Genomic DNA, 20,028 nt, shown 5'->3' with positions numbered 1-20,028 from the left:
TCTATAAATTTGTAATAGTTCATTAATTAGGGAAATTAACTCTTTTAAACATGTTGTAAATGTTTTTTAGTTTGCTGTTTGTTTTTTAACTCCACTAGTATGGATTTTAATGTTAAAAATATAAAACATTTCACACAAATTTATCATTTCCTTGATGGTTTCTAGCTATTGTACAAGTTTTAACGGTGGTCTTTACTACTCAAGTATTTTTTAAAACTTGCCTAAATTTTTATTCCAGTACTTTTTAAGTTTAACATCTTATACTTAAGAATGTCAACTACTTAGAATTTATTCTAAAAGATAAAGTAGTAGCCTACATGTTTTTATCAAGATGAGTGTGCATCCTTCTTGATCTTTATCTAAATAAGCACTTCATGCATTGGTCACATAAGCTCCTATAGTAAACAGAAAATCATCTTTTTATAATTAATATCCTTTTTTGATATAACTATTCTTTTTTTTTTTTTTTTTTTTTTTTGAGACAGAGTCTCACTTTGTTGCCCAGGCTAGAGTGAGTGCCGTGGCATCAGCCTAGCTCACAGCAACCTCAAACTCCTGGGCTCAGCGATCCTTCTGCCTCAGCCTCCCGAGTAGCTGGGACTACAGGCATGTGCCACCATGCCCAGCTAATTTTTTGTATCTATATTTTTAGTTGATCAATTAATTTCTTTCTATTTTTGGTAGAGACGGGGTCTCGCTCAGGCTGGTTTCGAACTCCTGACCTCGAGCAATCCGCCCACCTCGGCTTTAACTATTCTTGATTACACTAATATAAAAAAGTACAAAACCTTTCTTGAAGAAAAATATTACATTTTTATTTACAAACATTTAAGAAAGGCTAAATAAACAAATGGAGACTTCCTTGGCATACGTTATTAAGTATGAAATGTCCAATTTCCTTAAGTATTAAGTTTGACAGTTGATAACTTTGACATTTCACTTTGACATCTTGTTTCATTTTTATTGTGAAGGTACACCCTCAGTCTTTCAGAGGCATGTTTTGGCTTGTGATTATCTTTCAAATTTATTTTAGAGTAATTTTTGTGAAACCACGGATAAGTCAAAAATTCATGTTATTTCTGAACATGAGTTCTATCATGAAACCAATGCATCACAGACAGCTCGAAATATCAACAAAGTGTTTGGGAAGGATGTGGCTAATGAACACACAGTTTGTAGATGGTTTGAGAAGTTCCAGTCTGGTGCTTTTAATCTTGAAAATGAGCCATATGGGCAACCAAAGATCACGGTGGAAAATGATCAGCTAAAAGCTGTAGTGGATGCAAATCCACCTCAACCTACACATGAATTCTCAGCAAGGTTTACCCATACTATTCCAACAATATTGGACCACTGGAAACAAATTAGCAAGATAAAGAAGCTGGATAGATGAGTTCCACATGAATTAAATGAGCATCAGAAGAGAAATCGTCGGGAAGCTCGCCTTTCCTTGCTTTCATGATGTAAAAGTGAACCATTTCTACATTGTTTTGTTATGTGTGATGAAAAATGGATTCTTTTTGACAATTTCAAGTGTTCGACACAATGTCTGGATAAAGATGAGGTATGGAAACACAGTCCAAAACCGAAAATTCATCAAAAAAAGCTAATGATGTCTGTTTGTTGGTCCAGAGCTGGTATTATCCACTACGGCTTCATGAAACCTGTTCAACCAATTATAGTGGATGCCTATGAACCAATTGTACAAAATTATGAGGATGCTTGCAATTAGCAGCTGAGAATGGTCAATAGTGACAGGCCGATCCTCTTGCAAGACAACATTCGACCACATGTCAAACAAACAACACTGCTCAAACTATAGAAGCTGTACTTGGAAACTCTCTATCATTCACCATATTCACCAGACCTCACACCAACTGAATACCACTTCTTCCAGGCTTTGGACCACTTCTTGTAAGGAAAAATATTCTATTCTCAACAATCTGTAGAAAAGGGCTTTGGTGACTTCATTGCCACTCACCCTCCAGGCTTCTTCGCTGCTGCCATAAACACACTACTGGTAAGATGGCAAAACTTTGTTGACAGTTCAGGTGCATATGTTGATTAATTATACTGCTTCTTGCTTTAGGTGTATATAATAAACTGCAATTTGGATTCAAAATCAGACATTTCATATTTTACGACCTAATGGCTATCTTTCAGATATAACCTCTGCTATTTTTTTTTTTTCTGAGATACAGTCTTGCTCTGTTGCCCAGGCTAGAGTGCCTTGGCATCAGCCTAGCTCACAGCAACCTCAAATTCCCAGGTTCAAGCGATCCTCCTGCCTCAGTCTTCAGAGTAGCTGGGACTACAGGTTGTACCACCATGCCTGGCTAATTTTTTCTATTTTTAGTAGAGATGGGATCTCGCTCTTGCTCAGGCTGGTCTCGAACTCCTGACCTCAAGCGATCCTCCCGCCTCGGCCTCCCATAGTGCTAGGATTAGAGCCGTGAGCAACCGTGCCTGTAAATTAAATCTGTGGTTTCAACGCAATCCACCAAAAAAGCCTAGCAATATTATTCATGGCATGTATTAAGCTGACTCTCAAATTCATGTGGAAGGACAAAAGGCTAAAACATCCAATAGACTTGTATTAGTTTCTCAAGGGTGCTGTCAACAAATTACAGCCATAAATGTGGTGGCTTAAAACATCAAAAACTTATTCTCTCACAGATCTGAAGACCAGAGTCTGAAACTAGTATCACTGGACTAAAATCAAGGTGTTGGCAGAACTATGCTTCCTCTGAAAGCTCTAGGGGAGAACCCACTCCTCCTCTCTTCCAACTTCTGTTAGCTACTGGCATTACTTGTCTAGTGGCCACATAACTCTAATCATCAAAGCCAGCATCTTCAAATCTCTTTCTGCTCTGTCTTCACATCACTTTCTCCTCTCTATCTACAGATCAGTTCATTTTATTAAATGGTGGCAGGGAGCATGGGGGAACTAACATGTTGCTGGGCTTACCAGAATGTAAGTTTTCTATAAATTGGATGTTATATAAGGTGTGATGAAAATTTTTTTCAACAATGAGGGAGATTATCAGATAATTTCTGCCATAATGTCATAAACATTTTTCAGCTCATGTCCTATATTTTGTTTTTGTTTTTCTATTTCACATAGTACAGACTTAAGTTTCTGAACTTTTTTTTTTGTACAGGTACTTAAGAAAATCCAAGAATGCTGACTTTAAATGTTTTTTCTACCATTGTCAAGTGGCTGCTTACAAGTTGCTCATAAAATAGCAATTTTGCTCTTCTCATACCCAGTAAATTCATTGATGAACTGAATAGTATTTACTGAGCACCTACTATATTCCAGGCACTATGCTAAGTCTAGGAATATGAACATGAAAAGACATGTCTATCCTCAGGAAGATAAAGGCATGCTGATAAATAATTATAATAAATGAACCAAATCATAAGAGGTAATAAATATACATAGTGTACAAAAAGTCCCCACACCTACCTGAGAGAGAAGACTTCATGGAAGCTATCTACAGATTCTACCCTTAGATTTGAAAGAAGAATAGAAGCTTTCAGAAGTAAGGGTGACAGGAAGGCAGTCTGGTACTGTAAATATCATTGGCTGGCATAGGCATCAAAGAAACAACTGGTTCAACACTGCTGAGTGTATAATGGCAGAGAGGAGTAACAATGGGGTTAAAAAGAAAGCAATGAGGTACAAAAGATAAATTTATGTTAGGACACTTAAAAGTCTGAGGTGTCGGTGGAGACGATGGTCTAGAGTTTAAGAGGCAGGTCACAACTACAATGGGGAGCGGTGGAATTACAAGGAAAACATATAAACAGGTGAAGCCAAAGACAGTTTAACCAAGGATAATACAGAATTAGAAGAAAAGAGCTTCAGGATGGAGAACTGGAAAATACAAACATTAAAGTAAGGATTTAGTTACATAAGAAACGTCTCCAAAAGTCACTGAAAGCCCTGACTTCAACATTAAACAATTCATACATGTGTGAACTAAAATAAAATCTTAAGGTCCCGCCCCCAGCTAACCAAACATGTAATACAGGGAACAGCCTTAAAAAGGGTAAAATGTTTTATGAGTTGTGTCTTTACCTCCCTCTTCTTTTGGGGAATTAAAGCCTGCATCCCTGCCCAAGGCTAGTATCAAAAGGGTAGGGGAGTGTTCTTTTGTTTCTTCATACCACAGGAGATGGCTCAACGGAAGTGTCCGACAGATGTCATGAGATTTTCATCACCAGAGATGGGGTCAATTGTGACCATTAACTACACTTAAACCACAACATCCCAAGATGAAAATTCCCTTTTTAAAAGCTCTTTCTAGGCCGGGCGCTGTGGCTCACGCCTGTAATCCTAGCTCTTGGGAGGCCGAGGCGGGCGGATTGCTCAAGGTCAGGAGTTCAAAACCAGCCTGAGCAAGAGCGAGACCCCGTCTCTACTATAAATAGAAAGAAATTAATTGGCCAACTGATATATATATAAAAAATTAGCCAGGCATGGTGGCGCATGCCTGTAGTCCCAGCTGCCCGGGAGGCTGAGGCAGAAGGATCACTCGAGCCCAGGAGTTTGAGGTTGCTGTGAGCTAGGCTGATGCCACGGCACTCACTCTAGCCTGGGCAACAAAGCGAGACTCTGTCTCAAAAAAGAAAAAAAAATAAAAAATAAAAGCTCTTTCTGCTTATAGATAGGACAATGGTACTTTAAGATGCAAGTCTGTCATTGTCCTCATTTGCCAGCAAATTAATAAACTTCCCTTTCCTTCTCCTCAAACTGCTTGTCCTCGTTCTTCTGATGCAGCCTCAGGGACAAGTGCAGAACTTTTGGTAATAACAGACCCCCTTCTTGGCCAAGGTGATATCTGAAAACTCAGCTACTGGCCAAGAGAAGGGAAGTCAGACATGCCTCTTCATGCCCATCCCTTCTTGTAGATATCCTTTGTAACTCATTAATAGGCCTAAGACTATGCAAGACAAACCTACAGGTCCTCATTAACAAATCACTTGAATCTGGATATATGGCTTTTCTGTTTGACAGACTTCTTTCTCTTAAAACTTTCCGAGCCTTTAGACAAAGTTTCATTTCTGTAACCAATTACAAATCAAAGAGTCTTTAAACCCACCTATAACCTATAAGCTCCTGCTGTGAAATGTTCCACCTTTTTAGGCCAAACCAATGTATGCCTTCCATGTATTGATCTATGATTTTACCTGTAATTCCTGTCTCCTTGAAATATAATAAACCAAATTATAACCCAACCACAGCAAGTCCACTTGCTCAAGGCTTCTTGGGCATGGCTCTGGGTCACAGTCCTCAAATTTGGCTCAGAAAAAACCTGTTTAAATTATTTCACAGAGTTTGGCTTCTTTTCTGTTGACACATGTAACAAAAAACACTTGTGTCCCCTAAATCTATTGAAATTTTTTAAAAGGGAGAAAATTTAATCAATAAAAAGTAAAAGCCACTACCTAGAGGAGGAAGGAGATTACAAATGTGGGTAGCTGCTTAAATGGAATAGCAGTGAGGTTATTAAAGTTAAGTATATCAAATACAGTGAACATAGAAAGTTAAAATAGCCATTTCATTATCTATTAAGTCCTGGAAGATGATAGCAAAGGATGAAGCAGTCTTATGATGATAAGCCAGGTATTAAAATTTTTGACATTTTAGGACAGGAAGTCCATAGATAAAAATAATAATAATAAATAAATAAATAAAGTCTTTAATAAACTTAATAAAGTAACCAGGAGGTTGAAAAATAAGATCAGTGACAAAGTCTGAAGGACAGTGTGATCAAACAATATGTATCCCAAACCAAGATGGATTTTCAGATTCATGGAGTACGATAGTAGCAACATAAGCATAACAGTAGTAATATTATAATAGTAGGAATGCTGACTTCTTCAGGCATAGGAAAATGTGTCACTCATTACAGTGGGGATACAAGGGAATCTTGTGTCTTCAAGGTAGAATTAGGATTCAGATAAGGATATATATAACACGTTTGTTACTTTAACATAAAACAACACGTAAAATATTTACGTTAAAAAAGTATGCGGTCATACCTAGCATGATGGCGGACAAGAAACGCCTCCAGACAGTGTCTCTAAAGAAAAGACAGTAGAATTCTAGCAGAAATTAGAAGATAGAAGCAAGAGGACGAGCATACATCAGATGAGGGTCGGAAGGAGGGGTACCTGAGACCACGGGAGACTGCGCAGGGAACCTCCCCGCCGGCATCACCGCCAAGGGAGGCCCGGCGGCGTGAGGTCTGGCCTGCTGGCAGAGGCCCAGGAGTAACTGAGGAGTTGGGGAGGGTGGAAAGAAGCGAGGCCCACTCCAGACTGCCAGTCTCGGACAGCCCCACCCCCACATGCAGACTCTCTGACTGAGCCAAGCCATTCCAGCCCCTCCTTGGCAGCTCTTCCTGAAAGCAGAGAACAGAACTTCGACCCCTGCGAAGGGCATTGGTGGTGCCTGAGGGCAGGCTTACCCAACCCAGCTCTGCCCAGACTCACTCCCAGACCAGCCCTTACTGAGAGGGAGAAAAGGACACACCTGGAAGTCCCAGGGCCCCACCGACCACCGGAGGCACTAGAATGCCTCTTTAGAGGAACAAGAGCAGGTCACAGATAACAAAAACAACAGCACAGCCTGTTCCTCCAAGCAAGTGCCACCTACTGACAAGGAGGACACCCTGCACACCCTCTTCATGGCACACACTGACTCATTATACAGGGAGTGGTCAAATCTCACCCACAGATACCACCTATCGGCTCAAAAACTAAACAAGGCGTATGAATACCCCAACGAAAACCTAAAAGAAAGAAGCAACAACTGATCGACATGGGAAGAAATCAGCGAAGGAACTCCGGAAATATGAAGAACCAAACGGAAACCACACCACCGAAGAAGAGCACCAGCCCCTTAGAAACAGACACCAACCAAAATCAGGCAACCAAAATGACAGAAAAGGAATTCTGAATGTGGATCATAAGAAAAGTCAATGACCTGCAAGAACAACTCGATAACCAACACAAAGAAACCACAAAAAGCCTCCAGGACCTGGAACAAAAATTCACTAAAGAAATCGATACAATGAAGAAAAGTTTAACCGAACTCCAGGAAATGAAGAATCAATTCAGGGAACTACAAAATTCAGTGGAAAGCCTCAAGAACAGGGTAGATTAAACAGAAGAAAGAATCTCAGAGATTGAAGATAACACCTTCCAACTAAATAAAACTGTCACAGAGATAGAGCAGAGAAACAAGAGAAAAGAGCAAAGCCTACAAGAGATGTGGGATTATGTGAAGAAACCTAATGTCAGGGTCATAGGGTTGCCAGAAGGGGAAGAAGACAACACTGAGGGTTGGACAAGCTATTTGAAGATATAATAGAGGAAAATTTCCCAGGCCTTGCTAAAAATCTCGATATACAAGTTCAAGAAGCTCAGAGGACCCCTGGGAGATTCAATTCAAACAGGAAGACGTCATGACATGCAGTCGTCAGACTGACCAAATTTCAACTAAAAAGGCCTTTCTAAGAGCTGTAAGATGAAAGCAGCAAGTAACATACAAGGGAAAGCCAGTTTGAATAACACCAGACTTCTCTACTGAGACTTTACAAGCAAGGAGAGACTGGGGCCCCATTCTTACTCTTCTGAAACAGAACAATGCGCAGCCTAGAATCTTATTCCCTGCAAAGCTAAGTTTTGTATATGAAGGAGAAATCAAGACATTCTCAGATAAGCAAAGACTGAGGGAATTCACCAAGATAAGACCAGCCCTTCAAGAAGTACTCAAAACAGTGTTACCCACGGATCAGCACGATAAACACTCACAAATGTAAATCTACTCAAAGCTAAAGATTAAAGCCCAGACACTACAATGGCTCAAGAGAGAAAACAAAGCAACAAAGTTCAATCTAACATAATGAACAGAAATCTGCCCCACCTATCAGTTATCTCAATAAATGTGAATGGCTTGAACTCCCCAATCAAGAGACATAGACTGGCCGAATGGATAAAAAAACACAAGCCAAGTATCTGCTGCCTTCAGGAAACACATCTAACCTGCAAGGATGCAATTAGACTAAAGGTAAAGAGGTGGAGAACGATATTTCAAGCAAATGGAAGCCAAAAGAAAGCTGGCATGGCGGTGCTGATTACAGATAACTTAGTTTTTAAATCAACAAAAGTAATAAAAGACAAAGAAGGTCACTATATAATGGTGAAGGGTACAGTTCAACAAGAAGACATAACAATTCTAAATATATATGCACCCAACCTTGGTGCACCCAGATTCATAAATCAAACTCTACTTGATCTAAACAAATGGATAAACAACAACACCATAATAGTTGGAGACTTTAACATCCCACTGACAGCACAGGACATATCCTCCAAACAGAAAATCAAGAAAGAAATAATGGACTTAAACAGAAGAGAGAGGAACACTCCTACACTGCTGGTGGGACTGCAAACTAGTTCAACCTCTGTGGAAAGTAATATGGAGATACCTCAAAGTGATACAAGTAGATCTACCATTTGATCCAGCAATTCCACTACTGGGCATCTACCCAAAAGATCAAAAGTCACTTTATGAAAAAGACACCTGCACTCGAATGTTTATAGCAGCACAATTCACAATTGCAAAGCTATGGAAACAACCCAAGTGCCCATCAATACATGCATGGATTAATAAAATGTGGTATATGTATACCATGGAGTACTATTCAGCTTTAAGAAACAATGGTGATATAGAAACAACAGTGATATGGCACCTCTTGTATTTTCCTGGATAGAGCTGGAACCCATTCTACTAAGTGAAGTATCTCAAGAATGGAAAAACCAGCACCACATGTACTCACCAGCAAATTGGCATTAACTGATCAACACCTAAGTGGACATATAGGAGTAACATTTATCGGGTGTCGGGAGGGTGGAGGAGAGGATGGGTGTATACAACCACAATGAGTAAGATGTGCAACGTTTGGGGGGATGGACATGCTTGAAGCTCTTACTCAAGGAGGGAGGGGGGCATGGGCAATATAAGTAACCTTAACACTTGTACCCCCATAATACGTTAAAATAAAAAAAAATAAATTAAAAAAAAAAGTGTCATACCTAAGAAAAGATTATAACCCCCCCCCAAAAAAAAGTATGCATTTGCAACAGTGTCATCTAAGGATCATTTCTATAATAAGCATCTTGAAGAGCTCTATTACAATGAAGTACTATTATATTTATTTGTTTCTTCACCTAATTCAATCATAATACTTAGTTGAAAAGGCAGGCTAGGATCAGATAAAAAGATTGTCTTGAATGCAAGCTAAGGATTTTGAACTTCATCCTATAAGCAATAGAAAACCATGAAAGGTTTTAAAGTAGTTACAGTGACATGCTCATTAACGTGCTTTAGAAAGACTGTGACAGCACCATGTAAGACAGATTCAAGCAGAAAAAAAAGAGAAACTATGGTTTCTCCATAGAGAAACCAAGTAGTAAGCTGCTGCAAAAGTTCAAGAAATAACAAAAAATTCAACTAAGGAAATGACAAAAACAGAGAAAAATGGAACAGATTCAAATATTATCATAAAGCCAGTAAGGAACAGGTCTTGGCTGGGGAGATCTGAGGTTGTGCCACAGACATTTCAAACTGGAGTCCCAATCTAAATTTATGTTTTTCTATCACATTGTCAAAGATGAAAGTTTCATGTCTTAGCAACCTGGAAGATGGTGGAGCCATTTACCAAAACAAACATATTATACTAATCACCTATTTTGCTATTTTCTCCAAGATCTATTCCTATAGCATGAATCCTTCAGTAAGAAGAGACATTAGAAAACACATGAACATACGTAAATACACACACAAATTATGAATAAATTTAGAACCAAAGAAAAAAATGTTTCAACCAAAACAAACAAACAAAGGATGGTTTCTTTTCTAAGACACCAAAAACTTTTAACCTAACATGTTTCTCTTTTCACCTTAGCTGCCAGGAAACCTAAGAACCAAATTCAACACCTTACAGCTGTAATCGGCTCATCTCTGGAACCTGATAATGTTCCAGAGTGATGGCTATTCAGGTGTTATTCATTTTACCACTAATTGTTTTAGTCTACAGTTTATTCAATCCTATAAGATACATAAAATCCTTCACATGCAATAAAATCCTTAATAAGCAAAATGTTAATGCAAAGATCATTTACAATATTTGAAAAAGCTTGTTCTATTAAACAAATTCATCAGTAACATTATTTATTTTTTGTTATTAAGATAGAGTCTTGCTCTGTTGCCCCAGCTAGAGTGCAGTGGCATCATCATAGCTCACTGCAACCTCAAACTCCTGGGCTCAAGCTATCCTCCTGCTTCAGCCTACAAAGTAGTTAGGACTACAAGCATGCGTCACCATGCCTGGCTAATCATATATATATAAAGCTCTTACTCAAGGAGGGAGGGGGGCATGGGCAATGTAAGTAACCTTAACACTTGTACCCCCATAATACGTTAAAATAAAAAAAACATAAATTTAAAAAAAAGTGTCATACCTAAGAAAAGATTATACCCCCCCAAAAAAGTATGCATTTGCAACAGTGTCATCTAAGGATCATTTATATATATATATGTACATATATATATATATATATATATAGCTTGAAGATAGGAGTTCAAGACCAGGAGGGGCAATATTGTGAGCCCCACCTGGTCTTGAACTCCTGTCCTCAAGCAATCCTCCCACCTCAGCCTCCCAAAGTGCTGGGGTTACGGGAGTGAGCCACCACACTTGGCCTGTGATCCTAACATACTTTTAAGGCTACCCAAGTCAGAAGAACCAACCATGCTAAAAAGTACTAGAGGAAACAGTACTAGCTGCTTATTCAGAGATGGGAACCGTGCCTGTTCCCAAAAGCTGGACTGCAAATAATAGCTCATAATTCGCAGGACGTTGGGTAGAATACTAAGGAAGGTACTGCCTCATGGTAGACATTAATTAACCCTACAAAGACCCACCCAACAAATCATAAAAGACCCAACATGATAAAAATGTTTTCAAGTTCAACTGCATCCCAGAAAAAAGCTCAAGAATTTATAGGAATACAAAAACATCCAGAATATAAGAAAGTAAAATTCAGAGTATCAGATATCCAAAGATTACCAGGCACAGAATGAAGCAGGAAAACCCAGAATGAGGAGCATAATCAATTAAAACTAACCCAGAATTGAAAGAGAATTAGCAGTGAAGCATATTAAGTTATTTGTACTGTATTCCATATGTTCAAAAAGTTAAAAAGACACATAGACAATATAAAAAAAGACCCAAATGACCCAGATAAAAACTATAACTTCTGAGATGAAAAATAAAGCACATGAGATTAATAGCAGATTACATGTAGCAGAAGACTAGTGAACTTGAAGACATAGAAATTATTCAAAATAAAACAGAAAAAAGAATTCAACAAATGAAAATTACATTGGTAAGCTATGAGACCTTCCACTATACTATTAATATTTCCTAAAATGCTAATCTAATATTAATACTTCCCCATATGCTAATAATGAAGTTCAAAAGGAAGGGAGGAGAGTGAAAAAATAATGACTAATAGCCAGTATTTTTCCAAACTTGATAAAAACTATAAATAAACTATAAATAAAACTATAAATAAACTCATAAATCCAAGAAGCACAATGAACCTCAAGCCAAGAAATATGAAAAATACTAACCATGGCACATCATAATCAAATCAGTAATGAAGAGAAAATCAGTAATGAAGAGAAAGTCTTAGCAGCTAGAGAAAAAAGTGACATGTTACATAAAGAGTATAATACAGACAATATCTGACTTTTTATCAGAAACAATGTAAGAAGATAGTGAAGTAAAATTTTTACTGAACAAAGAAAAAAAAAGCCAGCAATCTAGAATTCTAAACAGTGAAAATATCTTTCAAAAAAGAAGGCAAAGTATAGACTTTTCAGGACAAACCATAACATGAAAAAATCCATCGTTGGGGACAGGGGAGGAAGACAGATTGGTTAATGAGTACAAACATACAGTTAGATAGAATACATTCTAGCATTTGGCAGCACAGTAGGGTGACTACAGTTAACAACAAGAAGGTCAGGTGCAGTGGTTCACACCTGTCATCCTAGCACTCTGGGAAGCCCAGGCGAGAGGACTGCTTGAATTCAGGAGTTCCAGACCAGCCTGAGCAACAGCATCTCTACAAAATATTTAAAATTTAGCTGGGTGTGGGAGCACCTGTAGTTTCAGCTGAGGTAGGACAATCTCTTGAGCCCTAGAGTTTGAGGCTGTAGTGAGCTGTGACAATGCCACTGCATTTCAGCCCAGGCAACAGAGCAAGAGCCTATCTTAAAAACAAAACAAAACAGAACCAAAACGCCTTCCTACAAAGAAAACTCCTGGTCCAGATGGCTTCACTGGCCAATTCTAGCAAACATTTAACAAAGAACTACTAACAATTCTACATGAACACTTCCAGAAAACTGAAAAGGTTAAGACTACTTCCAAATCAATACTATGAGGGCAGCTGATGCTGGTACCAAAATAAAAAACATTACAAGAAAACCACAGACCAATAACCCTCATGAACATAAATATAAAAATTATAAACAAAATATTAGCAATTCAAACTCAACAATATATTAAAGGACAATACATCGTGGTCAACTTTGTTTAATCCCAGGAATGTAGAGTTGATTTAACATTTGAAAATCAATGAATGTAATCTATCACATGAATAAATTTTTAAAAATCCATCTAGTCATCTCAAAAGAAGTAGAAAAAAAAAAATTGACAAATCCAACATCCATTCCTGATGGAAACTCTTGGTAAACTAGGAAAAGAATGAAACTTTCTCAATCTGATAAAAGGCATCTATGAAAAACCTACAGTTAACATCATACTACATGATGAAAAACCAACTGTTTTACCACTAAGATCTAGAACAGGGGTCCTCAAACTTTTAACAGGGGTCCAGTTCACTGTCCCTCAGACCGTTGGAGGGCCAATGGAGAGTGCAGCACACATTCCACACATACACACTGTGGGCCCGGGATGAGTCGGCTGCTAAGCAGAACAGGCAGCGGTGTCAAAAACACCCAGTGAGCCGGATAAATGTCCTTGGTGGGCCACATGTGGCCCGCAAGCCATAGTTTGAGGACGTCTGATCTAGAGCAAGCCAAGGATGTCCACTCTCACCGTTTTTATTCTACATCATATTGGAGGTTCTAGTCAGTTTAATAAAAGGCATCCACATTAGAAAGAAAGAAGTAAAACTGTCTTTATTTGCAGACAACATGATTCTCTATGTAAAATATCCAAAAGAATCTATTTAAAAATTCATAGAATAAGTGAATATAACAAGTTTGCAGGACACAAGTTCAATATATAATACAAAAATCAACCGCTTTTCCCTATACTAGCTACAATCAGAAATAGATATAAAAATACCACTTATTTAATACAAGAGCATTAAAAAGTAGAAAATATTTAGGGATAAGTCTAACAAAAGATGTGTAAAACCTGCACATTGAAAACTACAAAACACTGCTGAAAGAAATTAATCTAGTCCTAAATAAATGGGAAAACATACTTTGTTCATAAGTCAGAGTATTCAATATCATCAATTTTTCCCACATTGATTGATCTATGGATTCAACACAATCCCAATTAAAACCTCACGGTTTTTTTTTCCAGACACTGACCAGCTAATATTAAAATTCATATGGAAATACAAAGGACCTGGCACTACAAACAAACAAACTTTGAAAGAACAAAGTTAGAGGGACATTACTCGACTTTAAGATTTACTATAAAGTTACAGTAATCAAAACATTATGGGATTGGCACCAACACAGATAAACAGATTACTGGAACAAAACAGAGTCCAGAAATATGCCCACACATATTTAGATAACTAAGTTTTGGCAAAATTACAAAGGTATTCAGTAGAGAAAGGATAGTCTTTTACAACAAATGGTGCTGGAACAACTGGATATCCATATGCAAAAACATAAACTTCAATCCAGCTTATACCACATTTCAGCTCAAGATGGATCACAGACCTAAACAGATCTAAAACTATAAAACTTTCTTAGAAGAAGGCAAAGAAGAAAATCTTTGTGAGTATGGGTTAGACAACAAATTTAGACACAACAGCAAAAATCACGAAGCATAAAAGAAAAACTAATTTATGGACTTAATCAAAATCAAGCATTTCTATTCCTTCTAAAAAAATATTAAGAGAATGAAAACACAGACCCAGAACTGAGAAAAAAAAAATCTTTGCAAATTATGTATCTGATAAAGAATTTGTATCCAGAATATATAAATAACTTTCATAAATGAGTAAGAAAGCAAAAGAATCAAAACATAGATAAAAGATTAGAAAAGAAATTTCAAAGAAGTTATAAGCAAATAAGCACAATGAACAGATATTCAATTTTATTAAATGTCAGGGAAATAGTAATTAATAACCAGTATACAATTATTATAGTAGCTGAAATTAAGAAATTTGACTATGTTGAGTGGTATTGGTACATATGTGGAGGAATGAGAATGATGGTGAGATCATAAAATGGTAAAATACAATTTGGCAGCTTCTTAAATGTAACTGGCACATGATCCAGCCATTCTCCTCCTATTTAGTTATCCAAGAGAAAAGAAAGCATATGTCTTTCATAGCAGCTTTAACTGTAACAGCCTAAAACAACCCACATGCCCATCAACAGGTAAATGGATAAACAAATTGTGGTACAGCATACAATGGAACTCTACTGAGCAATAAAAAGTAATGCTACTGACAAAGCACACACAATATGTTAGATAAATTAATTTCAAAATAAGAGACTGAGTAAAAGAAACTAAACAACAAAAAAGAAAAAACTGCACTGTAGCCAGGTGGCTCACATCTGTAATCCCTGCACTTTGGGAGGATCACTTGAGGCCAGGAGTTCAAAACTAGCATGGGCAATATAGCAAGACCCCCTTGACTCTACCAAAAAAAAAAAAAAAAATCAGCCAGGCATAGAAGGGAACTCCTGTAGTCCCAGCTACTGGGGAGGCTGAGGCAGGAGAATCACTTGAGCCTGGGAATTCAAGGTTACAATGAGCTATCATCATGCCACTGCACTCTGGCCTGGGCCACAGAGAAACTCTTTGTCTCTCAAAAAAAAAAAAAGAAACAAACAACTGTATTGCATAATTCCACTTATATACTGTATAATTTCATTTACATAAAACTCTAGATAATACAAACTGGAGTGACAGCAGATTAGTAATTGCTCAGGAAAAGGTTCATGTAGGGGTGGGAAGAAGAGATTAACAAAGGGGCAAGAGGAAACTCTGGGAGGTTATAGATATATTCATTATCTTGATTGGCTATGTGTGTTATCTTGATTGGATATTTTTAATCTTGTTATGATGGTTTCATGAGATATATGTATGTAAAAGTTAACTATATACTTTAAATATGTGCAAATTATTATATACCAATTATACCTCAATAAAGGTATTAGAAAGAACAATCTAATTATCAATCTGTTTTTAGCTAAATAGGCACTTACCTTTTTGTTTTTATGTCAAGAGGACTTAACTGTTAGCTTGCTATTTTAAAGTAGAAGAAAACTAACATTTAGTCAATATCCACTATATGCCAAGCATTATGTTTGCCACTTTACATGTGCTAATTTACTATTATTATTTAAGGCTGTTAGTTGTAAAATGGGGGGTAGGAGAGATAAAAAGGACAACAGCTTTAGAGACAAGGCTTTATTTTTTTCTATTTTAAGAAAGCCCTGACTTCCAGTTTCTACAAATCAAATATGTAGCAGTATTAATAAACAGATTTAAATCTAAATCCTCAGAGTCAAGTTCTATAAATTTAACTGGAATTATCCTACAATGGGAAAGACAAGCCAGGAAAAACGTTTACACTGTATGTTTAAATTATGATTACGTTCTCATATATTTGGATGCAATGAATTCTCCCATAAGCACCCTGAGTGAATGAAAGTTTTGTTTAGTCCCTTATGAACTATATGGGACCAACCAAAAATCAAAAGCCTGTGTAATTGGCAATGCCCAATTACTATGCAAACTAAATAGTTTCCTCATTGTCAGTTTTACCTTATTTAAAACCCACACCTACTTCCAAAAAAGATTAAAGTGGCTCTTTCATCTGCAAAAATCAAATATTTGACTGGCAGACCTATAAGACACAGTTCGCTTTTGTCATTCTACTTTTTTTTTTTTTTTTGAGACAGAGTCTCACTTTGTTGTCCAGGCTAGAGTGAGTGCCGTGGCATCAGCCTAGCTCACAGCAACCTCAAACTCCTGGGCTCAGCGATCCTTCTGCCTCAGCCTCCCGAGTAGCTGGGACTACAGGCATGAGCCACCATGCCCGGCTAATTTTTTATATATATATCAGTTGGCCAATTAATTTCTTTCTATTTATAGTAGAGACGGGGTCTCGCTCTTGCTCAGGCTGGTTTTGAACTCCTGACCTTGAGCAATCCACCCGCCTCGGCCTCCCGAGAGCTAGGATTACAGGCGTGAGCCACCGCGCCCGGCCTGTCATTCTACTTTCCCACTCATTTTCTTAGAAATTATATTAACTATCTCTCAAACAAAATAACTACAATCATTTAAAGATACAAAATACTTTATTCAATTTAATTAATACATTAAAATCAAGTATAGGATCTTGGAGGTCCATCTTTTACTCTGTTTTGATGAGGTTCCTAAACCTCAATATTAGTAACTATTTAGGGCTAGAATATCAGTGTGAGGGATTATCCTGTGCATTGTAAATGTTTAGTAGCACCCCTGCTACCCATTAGATGCCAGCAGCACCTTCCCTCAGTTGTGAAAAATATCTCCAGATATTGCCAATTGTTTCTTCCTATGGGGCAAAATGTCCCTGGTTGAGAACTACTTTTCTAAAATTCTAAAATGTAGTCTCTTTGTATGGTCCTCCTCCACTAATAGAGCAGGGAGTCTGAAAGCAGAATGTTCACCATTTGAAAGTTCTTAAGGGTATTTTAAATGTTTGCATACACATACACGCTTCCTCCAGTATATGCTCCATTTAAAGAAAAGTTTGTAAATTACTAAAATGTAAAAGGTTGGGGTTTTTCTCTTTTTTAAAATTGTTTTGTTTTCAAACTGAGGAAGGCTAGGTAGGCCCTATCATGTGTGACCTTTCAATTTACCTTTTAATTTTCCATGTCTCCCACATGGGAAAAAATCTCTATGCCAAAGAAATATATACAAACCATTCCTTAACCATTCCATAACTAAAGAACTATGGCATTAATTTAGGAAATCTCAATACTCCATTGGAACTCAACTTTATAGCTCTGCCATTACCCAACTAACAGCTTGTCCCTAGTAGGTGTCAAGTTCCAGTAAGTGTTCAATTTCAAACTGCCATTATCTGTGATACATTTCCTACATTCCACACCTTAACTTTCTATGTCCCACTCTCTGGCAAATCTTTTCTTCAATGACTTAACTCTCAAGTAGAATGAAAACAAAAAGATCAGAATCTCTACTATATTTAGAAGACTTTTTATATTTTCTTGAAAATTTAGCTTATTTTTTTATCACTAAACTGGATGAATTGCTTTTTTACTATTCCACAGGAATAAATATAATTTACTTGTGATAAAGATTAGCTTTCATAAGTGTAGGAAGATTAAGAAAACAAATTGGAGACATGAAATCTGGGCTCCAGTTCTGACCCAGCTTCCTAATAGCTGGCTGACCACTTTTAACATTCCCAAACTTATTTGTAAAAACTGGAAGATAGTAATATCTATCTCTAAAGTTATTGCGAGGATTAATTATAATGATTTATTTGAAATCGCTTTGTAAACATTAAAGCACCATATAAATGTTGGGTATCCTGGCGGTAAATAACATAGTAAAGAAACAAGCATCTCAAATAAAGAACTTATATCACTAAATAAACGTCGCTTTCCAAAACAAATTAGAAAGAGCTTGAGATAATAAACTCTGATGGATTCAGGCATCTGGTTTCTAAATCCAGTTCTACCATTAACTGTTTGTATTAACCCAGGCAAACTAACTTTCCTTTTCACCTCAAATTTCCTCATCTAAAAAAATCCAAATACTGGACCAGATGTTCCGTAAGTATTATTACAGCCCTTAACAGCCTACTAAATGACCCAAGTATCCAAAAGATTCATTTAACATTATACCCCAAACTTGGAACACTGTTTGGTCTGCCAGCAAAACAGAACTTGAAGGCAGCAGGCGGTAAGAAAATTTTAATAAAAACAGAATTCTGCACAATTCTCAAGAAGCAAACGAAGTGATAAACTTGTTTTCTATAATTAACAGTTTTCCCTCTAAATGACAGTGATGATGAATAAGGTGCGTTAATAGAAGGGCGGGGCTCTTTCCCACAAGCTTTTTGGGAACCACCCACTTCCCAAAGAGGTATAACTGCTTCCTCCTTGCGCTCAAATGCCAAGAAACTTGAAAGAGTAAGGTTTGTATTGTCTGAGAAGATTTTGTTTTCCTTTTCACTTGGGTGGAGATGGCAGTAGTCATCTGGCAAACATGTCCTACAAACACCATTATTCAGAACACCAAGTCTCCCCAAACTCCGAAAGATCTAAGTTTTTAAGAGTGATACTAATGTTTAAAAAGGAATTCGGACTATTAACTCAAAATTAGATACCCCTGTGTTAATGGTAATTAGTGTTTGCCAACTGCCAAGTTTTCCCTTCCCCAAATTATCCGCCCTCCCGCGTCTCTGCAGAGGAGACGCTTTGCCCTCTAACTCCTGCACCGCCCCAGGTCCAGATGAGAGTCCCCAGGGAAGCCCAAAGGGAGGGAGCCACCCAGGCCTCAGCGCCGCCACCCCGCGCTCCTCACCTATGACGATGCGCAGGTGCTTGAGGCGGGTCAGCGCGTCCTTCTTGGTGTCTAGCACCTTCTGGGTAGACTTCTTCACGTCCCCGTGCGGCTTCTTGGAAAACATCCTGCCGCTGCCGCCGCCACAGCCAGCTCCCGGTCGGATCCCGGCGGCGGAAAGTGGAGGGAGTGGGCGGGGAGGAGACTAGCCCGAGCGGCTCATTCACTCCCCAGCCTTGCGGGCCCGGGCAGAGCCGACTCCTCCCCGACCCAGGCCAGGGCCGCCACTTCCACCCGCCTCGCGCCGCGGCTCCAAGGCACCTCCGGCTCTGGCTCCAATATGGCGGATTCTCCTCTCCGGGCCCTGTACGAAGCTAGGGAGACCCGGGCGGGCTGCCTGCCGTCGCCGCCGCCGCTTGCCTCCAGCGGCCGCCGCTCGCCGCCACAGGCCGGGGCCCAGGACCGAGAACCACGGAGGTGGAGCTTCCAACGGCAGAGGCACAACTCCTCTCTCCCTGAGGCCCCCTTAAGGTTAAAGCTTCTTTAGCAGCTTAGACCCTGCAGAGGCCGAAGCCGAGTCGAGCAGTGTAGTGGTGACGGGGTTTCACGACTCTGCCGTCAGTGGCGAACGGTCCCCGTGGCAACCGCCTTCTGACGTCAAGGGCTCTGACGTCATGTCGGCGTGATATCATCCGTGACACTACTCCCCCCAAGCTGCCACGAGAGGAGCCCAAGAAAATCGACAAAGGTAGTTACTGCGTGCTCCATCGTAAGCAAAGAGATGACAGTAAGCAAAGGGAAGTCATCTTTATTAAACATTTCCATGACTGATTTATGAAAATATGCTTAAGTTGTGATCACCAGGGACTCCAGCAGAAAGATAACTTGGAGCTCTAGAGTGGGCAATTCGTTCTGTCCTAAATCTATTACTAAGAATATTTCATACACTATTTATATTTTTCTTTAATCTATTACTAAGAATATTTCATACACTATTTATATTTTTCTTTAATATTTTTTCTACTTGCTATATCATATACCAATTTTTTTGCCTCAAGCAACTTGACAACAGAAAGCCTTTTAAGCAGAGCTATATAGGTTTTGTGGGTGTTGGGGTTTTTTGTTTGTGTGTGTT

General features: G+C 38.4%; 1 protein-coding gene across 9 annotated transcripts in view; it reads right to left on the bottom strand.

The window, feature by feature from the left end:
* Positions 1-19,529, bottom strand: part of RALGAPA1 (Ral GTPase activating protein catalytic subunit alpha 1) — a 225,162-nt gene extending 205,633 nt beyond the window's left edge. For all 9 annotated transcript variants that reach the window (XR_012919733.1, XM_012736523.3, XM_012736520.3 and 6 more), the window contains exon 1: positions 18,915-19,529. Coding sequence is in view for 8 of the 9 variants with exons in the window: in XM_012736523.3 (XP_012591977.1) it covers positions 18,915-19,020 (106 nt within the window). In the remaining variant the exon portion in view is untranslated. The remainder of the gene's footprint in view (positions 1-18,914) is intronic.
* Between the last annotated feature and the right edge of the window lie 499 nt (positions 19,530-20,028).

Source organism: Microcebus murinus, chromosome 6 (assembly GCF_040939455.1).
Source record: "Microcebus murinus isolate Inina chromosome 6, M.murinus_Inina_mat1.0, whole genome shotgun sequence".
Classification (NCBI taxonomy): Eukaryota; Metazoa; Chordata; class Mammalia; order Primates; family Cheirogaleidae; genus Microcebus; species Microcebus murinus.
Note: the sequence above shows the minus strand (reverse complement) of the source record. Positions and strands in the feature narration are given on the sequence as shown.